General features: G+C 41.9%; 1 protein-coding gene across 1 annotated transcript in view; it reads left to right on the forward strand.

The window, feature by feature from the left end:
- The window catches only part of LOC140485524 (diacylglycerol kinase theta), a 176182-nt gene that overhangs the window by 144909 nt on the left and 19131 nt on the right, over nucleotides 1–12142 (forward strand). The window contains 2 exon segments of the mRNA XM_072583703.1: nucleotides 1324–1424; nucleotides 10628–10774. Of these exon segments, the coding sequence (XP_072439804.1) occupies nucleotides 1324–1424; nucleotides 10628–10774 (248 nt within the window).

Here is a 12142-nt window from a genome sequence, read left to right on the forward strand (position 1 = left end):
ATATTATAATTAACTGTAAAGCTCTTTAGAAAGTTGATACACTTCAGGATGCCATTTGGCCCAATCTCTATGTTACACAGTTTTATTCTGTGACAGGTTAGAGTTACTTTCTACTTAAATGTAGGTGCTCCCGTAGCTCAGGGATCACTGCAAGGGCCCGAACTATTTACGTTCCACAATAATGGCTTAGATGAAAGAACCAATTGTATTGTAGCCACATTTGTTGATAATACAAATAAAAGCAAGGAAGGAAGTTATGATGGGGACACAGAGTCGAATGGATGTTGATGGGTTAAGCAAGTTGGCAAAAAAAGATGGAGAATAAAATGTGGCAAAATGTGTTGTCCATTTTGATGAGAAGTGTAGCAAAGTAAAATGTTATTAATATGTAGAGAGACTGCAGAAGAATCTGGGTTTCAAAAGGTTAGCATGCAGATAGGTAGGATTGGTGCCATAGTGGTAGTCACAGTGGCATTGTAATCCAAAGGGCCAGACTAATGCTGATTCAAATCCCTTCATGGAAGCTGATGGAATTTAAATTAAATTGTTTTAATTTTGTTTTATCAATTCATGGATGTAGGTATTACTGGCTTAGCTAACATTTATTACCCATCTTTAATTCTATAGAGAGCAATTAAAAATGAATCATGTTGCTACAGATTTGGAGTCACATGTAGGCCAGACCAGTTAAGATTGGCAGATTTCCTGCCATAAAGCATATCCTTGAACAGATGGATTGGCGTGACAATTGACAGTGATTACACAGTTGTCAGAGGGCTAGCTTTTTATTCCTATCTACCGTAATGGGATTTGAACCCATATCCTTAGATCATTTGTTTGGAGTTCTGGATTGCAAGTCTAATTAAATTAAACTAATTTTTAAAATAAATTTAAAAATAAAAATAATTTTTTAAATAAAAAAAAACCATTACAATTAAACCTCCATTAAAATCTGGAATACAAAACTAGTCTCAGTATTCATAAGCCTGAAACTGTTATTGATTGTGCTAAATCACAGCTGGTTCACCGAAGCACTATATGGAAAGAAGGCTTGAGGTCATGACCTATCTATTGCAGAGATGTATCGTAACACTTCTGAAAAGGTTGAATGAAGATATCTCATAATGAAGATAAAGCTACAGATTTCCGAAGCCAACATGCAATTAGTTTCAAGGTTAGAGATGGTGAAGACTTGTTCTTGTTGACCAGAGCATTATTTTAATTTTCAAAAAGACAAAATTACAGGAGATGCTCACAGATCTGCTGAGATTGTCCAGCACCTGCAGTTTTGCTGTATTCTATCATTTCTTTTTTATTTTGCAGATTGTACAAATGAACAATTATTGTGGAATTGGAATTGATGCAGAACTGAGTCTTGACTTCCATCAAGCAAGGGAAGAAGATCCAGACAAGTTCAATAGCAGGTAAATCATGTCATTTGCAGCATTCAGTGCAGGAAAATTCAGCAAGATGGTCTGAGTTTGGTTGACCTATCTAGAAAACCATTGAAAGCTGAAACACTGATAAACCAATACTGATCCTCACAATAAGACTGTGACAAATGAGAACAAGCAGAGACACAGATTTTATATGTTCAAGAGCATCCACAAACAACATTCCTCCATCTATTGAGGAAGAAATACAACATTAACACAAAAAAACCTTAACAGAGAGTTCCTGGAGTCGAAGATTTGAGGGTCCATTTCTTGGGAAGATTAAGGCATGGATTTTAGAAATCAATCAGCAGTGAAGTATAAAACTGGAGCTGGTGCACACTTGACACATTGTAAGCATCCAATCTAATGACTACATTTATAGTTTACTTCTTTATGAATGCATTTGAGTCCCCAAATTAAGATTTGTGTCACCTGCAGACTTGGCCATAGTACATTCATTTTCCTCATCTAAGTCATTAATGTATATATTGGAAATGGTTGTGGACCTAGCACGAATCCTTGTGGCATGCAACAAGTTACAGGTTGTCAATGGGATTGGTGACAGTACTCTACCTCAACCATTAGTTGACAGTTAATGGTTCTCCGGCGTAGCAACAGGATCCAATGAAATTCCTGTAGCAATTACTATTTTCAGCGGCACTTCTGGCAATGGAAAGCAGCTGGCCTCTGATTGGCTGACAGCTCTTGGGGTGGAGTTCTGGCAAATTAAACATCTGGCTGGCCTTCCCTGTTAAAATAATGAAAGTTTTTCACTTGTTCCCCAAGTGGTAGATAAACCTCTGTCAGGAGCATTAAATTCTGCCCATTGTGTTTGCAAACTCCAGTGTCAGAGTCCTACAGCACAGCAACAGTCCCATTGCCCCAAACTGGTCCATGTCAACCAAAATATCTACCAACCTAACCCCATTTCCCTGTACTTGGCCTATATCCTTCTAAATCTTTCCTATCAATGTATTTGTCCAAATGCATTTTAAATGTTGTTAATGTATCTGCCTCAACCACTTCCACTGGTAGCTAATTCCATATGCGCTCCACCCTCTGTGTAAAAAAAAATTGCCCCTCAGGTTCCCTTTTATTCTTTCCTCTCTAACCTTAAGATGATACCCTCTAGTCCATGATTCCCCAATTCTGAGAAAAAAACGGAGTACATTCACCCTATCCATGTTTCTTATGGTCTTAGCTGAAAATGTGTTGCTGGAAAAGCGCAGCAGGTCAGGCAGCATCCAAGGAACAGGAGAATCGACATTTCGGGCATCAGCCCTTCTTCAGGAATGAGGAAAGTGTGTCCAGCAGGCTAAGATAAAAGGTAGGGGGGAGGGGCATTGGGAATGCGATAGGTGGAGGGAGGTCAAGGTGAGGGTGATAGGCTGGAATGGGGTGGGGGCGGAGAGGTCAGGAAGAAGATTGCAGGTTAGGAAGGCGGTGCTGAGTTTGAGGGATTTGACTGAGACAAGGTGGCAGGAGGGGAAATGAGGAAACTGGAGAAATCTGAGTTCATCCCTTGTGGTTGGAGGGTTCCCAGGCGGAAGATGAAGCGCTCTTTCTCCAACCGTCGTGTTGCCATGGTCTGGCGATAGAGGAGTCCAAGGACCTGCATGTCCTTGGTGGAGTGGGAGGGGGAGTTGAAGTGGCGAGCTACGGGGTGTTTGGGCTGTTTGGTCCAGGTGTACCAGAGGTGTTCTCTGAGACGTTCCGCAAGTAGGCGGCCTGTCTCCCCAATATAGAGGAGGCCACATCGTGTGCAGTGGATGCAATAGATGATGTGTGTGGAGGTGCAGGTGAATTTGTGGCAGATATGGAAGTGTCCCTTGGGGCCTTGGAGGGAGGTAAGGGGGGAGGTGTGGGCGCAAGTTTTGGATTTGTTGCGGTTGCAGGGGAAGGTGCCGAGAGTGGAGGTTGGGTTGGTGTGGGGGCGTGGACCTGACGAGGCAGTCAAGGAGGGAGTGGTCTTTTTGGAATGCTGATAGGGGAGGGGAGGGAAATATGTCCCTTGTGATGGGGTCCGTTTGGAGGTGGCGGAAATGATGACAGATGATACGATGTATAAGGAGGTTGGTGGGGTGGTAGGTGAGGACCAGTGGGGTTCTGTCCTGGTGGCGGTTGGAGGGGAGGGGCTCAAGGGCGGAGAAGCGGAAAGTGGAAGAGATGCGGTGGAGGGCATCGTCGACTATGTCTGGGGGGAAATTGTGGTCCTTGAAGAAGGAGGCCATCTGGGTTGTCCGGTTTTGGAACTGGTCCTCCTGGGAGCAGATGCGGCGGAGACGAAGGAATTGGGAATATGGGATGGCGTTTTTACAGGGGGCAGGATGGGAGGAGGTGTAGTCTAGGTAGCTGTGGGAGTCAGTCGGTTTATAGTAAATGTCTGTGTCGATTCGGTCGCCCGAGATAGAAATGGAAAGGTCTAGGAAGGGGAGGGAGGAGTCTGAGACGGTCCAGGTAAATTTGAGGTCGGGGTGGAAGGTGTTGGTAAAGTGGATGAACTGTTCAACCTTCTCGTGGGAGCACGAGGCAGCGCCGATACAGTCATCGATGTAGCGGAGGAAAAGATGGGGGGGTGGGGCCAGTGTAGCTGCAGAAGATGGACTGTTCCACATATCCTACGAAGAGGCAGGAATAGCTGGGGCCCATGCGGGTGCCCATGGCTACTCCTTTGGTTTGGAGGAAGTGGGAGGATTGGAAAGAGAAGTTGTTCAGGGTGAGGACCAGTTCAGTCAGTCGAAGGAGGGTGTCGGTGGAAGGGTACTGGTTGGTACGGTGGGAAAGGAAGAAGCAGAGGGCTTTAAGTCCTTCGTGATGGGGGATGGAGGTGTACAGGGACTGGATGTCCATGGTGAAGATAAGGCGTTGGGGACCGGGGAAGCAAAAATCATGGAGGAGGTGGAGGGCGTGGGTGGTGTCCCGAACGTAGGTGGGGCACCGCCCGTTTCTATCTCCTGCCCAAAATCCACAAACCTGACTGCCCGGCCGACCCTTGTCTCAGCCTGCTCCTGCTCCACCGAACTTATCTCTGCATACCTCGACACAGTCCTGTCCCCCTTAATCCAAGAACTCCCCACCTACGTTCCCTCACTTTCCTCATTCCTGAAGAAGGGCTCATGCCCGAAACGTCGATTCTCCTGCTCCTTGGATGCTGCCTGACCTGCTGCGCTTTTCCAGCAACACATTTTCAGCTCTGATCTCCAGCATCTGCAGTCCTCACTTTCTCCTCCTCCTTATGATCTTATACACCTCTGTAAGATCTCCCCATAGTCTCTTACACTCTGAAGAAAAAAAGTCCTAGCTTGTTCAACCTCTCCCTTTATAACTCAGACCATTGAGTCCTGGCAGGGTCTTTGTAAATTTCTTCTGCACTCTTTCCAGGTTAATAACATCCTTCCTATAGCACGATGACCAAAACTGAACACACAATTCCAAGTGTGGCCTCACTGATGTCCTGTACAACTGCAACATAACTTCCCAACTTCAATACTCCGTGTCCTGACTGATGAAGGCCAGTGTCCCAAAAGCTTTTTTCACTGCCCTGTCTACCTGTGGTTCCGTGCACCTGAACTCCAAGACCTCTCTGTTCCACTACACTCCTTAAGGCCCTACCATTCACCGTGAAACTCCTACCTTGATTTGACTTTGAAAAATGCAAGATCTCACTCTTATCAGTATCAAACGCCATTTGCCATTTCTTAGCCCACTTCCCCAGCAGATCAAGGTCCTTCTGCAATTTCTGATCTTCCTCACTGTCCATGATACCACCTATTTTAGTATCATCAGCAAACTTACTAATCATTGATAAAGGTAATAAACAGTAATGAGCCTAGGACCGACCCCTGAGGTACTCCACTAGTCACAAGCCTCCAGTCTGACATGCATCCTTCCATTATTACCCTCTGCTTCCTACCATCAAGTCAGTTGTGTATTCATATTTAATGTATTAGTTCTGTGAATGGTGCCATGGATTTTTACATTGGTTGGGACAGGATAGCAGGACCTCACTCTAACATTTTAGCTTGGAAGTGAAATGAAAGGCTTGCATTTATTTGTGTATTTATTCCTTCACGGCAAGAATTTGTTGCCCATTGCTAAATTGCCCTTGAATTGAATGCCTTGCCGTAGTCATTTCAGAGGGCAATTCAGAGTCAAGCACATTACTGTGGATCTGAACTCACGTTTTTAGGACAGATCAGGTAAGGTCAGCAAATTTCCTTCTCTAAAGGACATTAATCTGTAGAATCGATATTTACAAAAACCGATAGTTTTATGACCACCGTGACTGAGATTAGGTTTGCATTCCAGATTTATTAATTTAATAATTAAATTTGCTGTTGTGGTGGGATTTCAATCAACTTTCAAACATTCTAGACCACTTGTGGATTACTAGTCTAGTGGCATTGCCATTACACCAACATCTCCAATTTTTAAGGCATCTTTCCTAATCTCGGAATGTAAGCTTTTTTTTAGGTGTACTGCTTAGCATGATGCCTCTAGCAATGCCATGTCCCTCTGTACTGTGTTGAGATGTCAGCTACAATTATGCCCCCAAACCCGTGAGAACATAACTTGGTGCAGGAGTAGGCAATATAATCTGTCATGCCTGCTTTTCAATTTGGTACACCTCACCTTGGTCTCACTTCCACTTTCCTGCCCACTCTCCGTAACCCTTCAACCTGTTAATAATTTTAAAAATCTACTCCTCTAAATTTATTCATTGTTCCGACATCCATTGCAAGCAAGACACTGCAAAATTTCTGTGTTACCAAAAACTATAAAGATGATACTTCTGAGATGTTTTATCTCTGTTACAATCTGCTCTAGTGCATCTAAAATATAAATCAAACAATATTGGCTGTAAATGTTTTGGTCTTTCTATCCAACATGCTCTTAATTTCAGTGTTTGGAACCAGTAACTTATAAATCTCATTAAAATCCTGCTGTTCACATCTTTGCCATTTGCTTACCCTTACAAAGCATTTTGTAAACCTGTATTGTTGAAATGGATTGGCAACTAATGTTACCATTGCATGTTTTGTTTAATTTTTGTTCAGCCTTCAAAAATATTAGCGCTGCCCCATAAGATTTCCCGAATAATATCAATTCCCTTGGGGAACTGGTCGTTTATGTTTCATGGAACTGGCCACCATTTTCATTTTCTTTAGTTTAACTCTTCACTTAAATATAAGATCATAGCCTTGAAATTGGCTTACAACGTTCAGCATAAACGAACTCAGAGAAAAGATCCAATGCCAGAAGACAGGTGCCTGAGGAGAATGTAGGATTCATAAATAAGGGTGGCATGGTGGCTCAGTGATTAGCACTGCTGCCTCACAGCGCCCGGGATGCTGGTTTGATTCCCACGTCGGGCGACTGTCTGTGTGGAGTTTGCACATTCTCCCCGTGTCTGCGTGGGTTTCCTCCCGGTGTTCTGGTTTCCTCCCACATTCCAAAAATGTGCAGGTCAGATGAATTGGCAGTGCTAAATTGCCCATAGTGTTAGGGGCATTAATCCGGAGTAAATATAGGGTCTAGGTGGGTTACTCTTCGGAGGGCCATTGTGGACTTGCAGGTTGAAGGGCCTGTTTCGGTACTGTACTGAATCTAATCTAAATAAATAAGAATTTGCAAGGACGAAGACGAGGAGAAGGAGGAATGATTGAGGTGTAAGGCAGGGTGGGGATGTTGGTGTTACAATGGTTACTGAAAAGATGGAAGGGAGAGCATCTGAGGAAACAGTTGAAGACTTTGTGACACCTGAGTAGCTGGATGAATGATTTCAATTTGAAAATCATTTTTGCTAAGAAATTTTTTTGTTTGTTGATGCTGAAGTAGTTGCACAAGAATCAATATTGCAAAGCACTCTGAAATATCTATTAGGTTTTCTGGAAAGCCTGCAAAATTCCCAACCAGGTTTTGAGGCACAATCTTTTGAGCACAAATATTGGCATAGTCCTCTGACCATATATTGAAGTTTTAAAGCAGGTAGTGGATCCAGCTGTGAGTAGTAGGCCTATAGTATAAAGCTGTCTTAAGATCACAATCTGTTGACTCTGTCAGTGAAACATGATACTCTCTTAACTGGATCCAAATATGAATCCTTCACAATCTATTTATTCTTTCGACAACTAATTAAGAATTTTCCTACTTGACTGCAAATTCCAGTAATGATTCATCTTGAGATTATCACCTCGAAAAGCCATTTAGAAAAAAATAATTCAGGACATGACATGAGTCAGATATATTGAAATGGGAAGTGACATTTTCAGAACACAATTTTCAACTATAATCGCACAGCAATGATTTTAATTACTTTGTTGAATTACCATAGTAGTTGCCTCTTCCTTTACATTGTTTTATCACTAATCTGCCTCCACGGACTATGATTTAAACCACAGGATACTGAAATGAAATATAAATGATAGCTACAAATGAACTACAAATCTTCTCAAGTGATAGCTATATTTTCCCATTTTATACGTTTGTATTCTATACAATAAAACTCAGTTTTACTTTTATTAAATACTACCTATACAGAAGTGGCCCTTTGGGCCATCAAATCTGCATCAACAAAAACTATTGTAAATCTACATTAATCCCACATTCCAGCAGTTGACCAAACATCTTGAATATTATGACATTTCAAGTGCTCACCAAGTATTTTTTAAAGACTTGTGCACTTTTCTGCTTCAGCCACCCTCCCAGGCAATGGACTCAAAACTCTCTAGGTGAAAAAATGTTTGCTCAAATTGACTCTAACACTCTTGCCTTACTCCTTAAATTTATTGCCCCTTTAAGGGGAAAGGCTGATTTCCATCCACTCTGTCAATGCCCTCATGATCTTGTATACCTTTTATGAGGCCCCCCTCTCAGTCTCCTCTGTTCTAAGGTAAACAACCTGAGCTTATCCAGCCTCTCTGTATAGTTAAACTGTTCTATCCTGTCTTGGTGAATCCCCTCTACAATCTTCTAGTGCAATCTCTAACTTCCTATAGTGCAGTGACCAGAACTGCGCGTAGTACGCCAGCTGTGGCCGTACCAAAGTTTTGTAAAACTCCAACTCAACTTCTTTGCTCTTGTAATTTATAACATGACTGATAAAGGAAAGTATTCCATGTGACTTCTTAACCACCCTATTAACTTGTCTTACCCCCTGTGTTCAAACACCCCAAGATTCCTCTGTTCATTTGAGCTTCTTCATGTCCTGCCATTCATTGCGTACTTCCTTTCTTTGTTTCTTCTTCCAGAGTGCATCACTTCACACTTCTCGGGGTTAAATTCTTATCTGTCATTAATCTGGCCATCTGACCAATCCAACTATATTTTGCTGTAAAATAAGATTTTCCTCCTTACTGTCAACCACTGATCAATTTTGTGTAATCCAAAAGCTTTTTTTATCATTCCCCAGCCACGTTTTCTTCTATTTTCTGCCTCCGGTTACACAAAGAGCCTTCTACCAACACCCTCTGTCTCGTGTCAGTAAGCCACTTTTGAATTGAACTTGCCAAGTTATCCTTGACCCCAGATGGATTGATCTTTTTTCAGTTTTCCAAGTTGAATCTTGTCAAAACTTTGCTGAAATCCATATAAACTACATCAACTGCGCTACCTTCAATTACACATCTGTTCACCACCTCAAAAAATTAAATTCTTTAGGCATGACCTCCCTCTAACGAAGCAATGCTGACTATCTCTGATCAAACCTGGCCTGTTCAAATGGAGACTATTTATTTATGGTTGCGTGTGTTCTGTTACAAATAAAATGAAAAGCGTCATACATTTTAATTCTCTCCTTCCAGAATTTTCTCCATTAGTTTCCTTATTACTGATATAAGACTCAATGGTCTATAATCCTTTCTTTTATCTTTGCCACCTTTCTTGAAATATGAAACCATATTAGCTATCCTGGCACAATCCTGTGGCCAGAGAGGAATTATTAATTGGGTCAGAGTCTTTGTAATTTCCTCCCCCATATCCTACAGTTTCCTAGGATACAATTCATCCAGACCTGGGGATCTATACACTTTTAAGCCTGCCAAAGTCTCCATTATCTCCTCACTCTAAATGTCTAAAATGCTGAAGAACTTAGGAACTAGGAGCAGAAGTCAACAATTCAGCCCCTCAAGCCTGTTCCACATTTAATACGATCATAACGCTCTTAAAAGTTTAAGTCAGCAGATAAGAGTCCAATGGTATTGCAGGTAGAATTTTAGCATGGATAGACAATTGGCTCATACACAGAATACTGCAAGTGGGAATAAGTTGTTCTTTTTCAAGTTGGCAATCTGTAACCAGTGGGCTTCCACAAGGATCAGCACTGAGTTTGCAATTGCTTATACCAAAAATGAATGACTTGGAGGAAAGAAGTGAACGTACTGTATCCAGATTTGCAGACGACACAAAAATAGGTGGAAAGGCAGGTTTTGAGAAGGATACAAACAGTTTACAGAGAGATATTGATAGGTTCAGTAAGTGAGCAAAAACGTTGGCAAATGGAGTATAATGTGTGAACATGTGAAATTAATTTTGGAAGGGAGAACAGAATATTATTTAAATGTAGAAAAACTGCAGAAAGCTGCAAAGAAAGAGACTTGGTATTTGTGCACTAAACACACAAAGCTAGCACATAGGTGTAGCAGGTAATCAGGAAGGCTAATGGAATGTTGGCCCTTATTGCGAAATGATTGGAGTATGAGAGCAGGGAAGTCTTACTGCAACTGTACCAGGTACAGTGCACCTGGAGTGCTGTGGGCAATTTTGGTCCCCTATTTAAGGAAAGATATCATTTCATTGGAGGCAGTTCAGAGAAGGTTCGCTAGAATGATTCCTGGACTGGAGGGATTGTTTTATGAGCAAAGGCTAAACAGGACTCTACTCACTGGAGATGGGATTGCATTTGTTACTTTCTAGTTTTCAGGAATTTTTCCAGAAACAATAGAATTGTGAAAGAGAGACACTAATGCATCCACTATCCCTGTAAGCACCTCCTTCAATGCTGTTCTGGTCCAGGCATTTGTCAACTTTCAATCCTGTTAACTTTTCAAATTAGGAGTGAAGTAGTCACAGTTATCTATTGTGCAAGTGCAAAAAAAACCTGCCGTTTTTAGTTTAAATTATCTGAATCACTGAAAAGTGTCAGTTTTCCTTCAAATGGTATATTTCTTTAAAATAAATCTTTTCTACTTCAGGTTTCATAACAAAGGAGTTTATGTAAAAGTTGGGTTACAGAAGATTAGTCACACACGTAGTCTGCACAAGGATTTAAAGCTTCAAGTAGACGATCATGAAGTGGCACTTCCAAATATTGAAGGCCTAATCTTTCTGAACATTCCCAGGTAAATATTTAGAAACAACCTTGGTTGCTGTAGAATTCTCGTTCTGAATACCTTTCTGTAGTCCTCTGACTCTTTCAGGCTCTCTAAAACCTACCAGTTGTTCCAAATGTTTAGTTGCCCCTCCTAATGTTTTTGTCAATTTTTGTCTTCTTGGGACATTTTGTTATGTTAAAGGTGTTATATAAATTCAAGTTATTGGCATTGCTCATGCAACACAGGTAGCATCAGGGATCTTCCTGGTCGCTTTCAAATTGAGACGGTACCAAATTCCTGAAATGTTTATGGTGGAAAGTTCAGACAGATTAATAAGTAGTAATATTCCTTCTCCATCGACAGTCTTAAACGATGTAACTTAATAATATTACACTTCAGTGCACCATCCCAGTGACCGACCCAATTAGTGCTGAATTAGTGGGACATGGACGTCACTGGAGAGTGACAGCAGCAGCAGATATATGAGCACCATCATCTCGAAGCCACTGACAATCCTGACTTGCAAATATATCGCTGTTCCTTCACTATCGTTGGGTCAAAATCCTGGAATTCCCTCCCTGCTGCATGTGGACTGCAGCAGTTCAAGAAGGCAGCTCACCACCACCTTTCCAGGGCAGCTAGGGACAAGCAATAAAACTAATAATTGTGATAGACTGATGGGTTGGTAATTTGCTGGGTTGGATTTGTCCTGCTTTTTATGTATAGGAAACACCTGGGCAATTTTCCACATTGATGAGTAGTAGCCAGTATTGTAACTGTACTCGAACAGCTTGGCTAGGAGAATGGAACATAAGTCATCAGTACTATTGCAGGACTTTTGTCAAGGCCCATAGCATTTGCAGTATCCAGCATCTCCAACCATTTCTTGATATCTCATGAAATGAATTGAATTGATAGAATACTGATACCTGTGATGCTGGGGACCACTGGAAGAGGCTGAAGGATTATCCACTTGACACTTCTGGCTGAAGATTGCTGCAAAGGCTTTGGCTTTATCTTTTGATGTGTTGGGCTGTTCCATCATTGAGGATGGGGATACTTGTGGAACAGGTAATTGTTTAATTGTCCACCATCATTCCTGACTGGATGTGGCAGGACTGCAGAGCTTGGATCTGATCCATTGGTTGTAAGATTTCTTAGCTCTGTGTATCACTTGCTGCTTATGCTGTTTGGCAGGCATGTCCTGTTTGATGGCACCTAATTTTCAGATATGCCTAGTTCTGCTCCTGGCATGCCCTCCTGCTCTCCATTGAGCCAGGATTGATTCTCTGGCTTGATGGTAATGGTTGAATGGGGGATATGCCTGACCGTGAGGTTACAGATTGAGCTGGAGAACAGTTCTGCTGCTGTTAATGGCCCACTGTGTCTGATGGA

The sequence above is a fragment of the Chiloscyllium punctatum genome, chromosome 14 (assembly GCF_047496795.1).
Source record: "Chiloscyllium punctatum isolate Juve2018m chromosome 14, sChiPun1.3, whole genome shotgun sequence".
Taxonomy (NCBI): domain Eukaryota; kingdom Metazoa; phylum Chordata; class Chondrichthyes; order Orectolobiformes; family Hemiscylliidae; genus Chiloscyllium; species Chiloscyllium punctatum.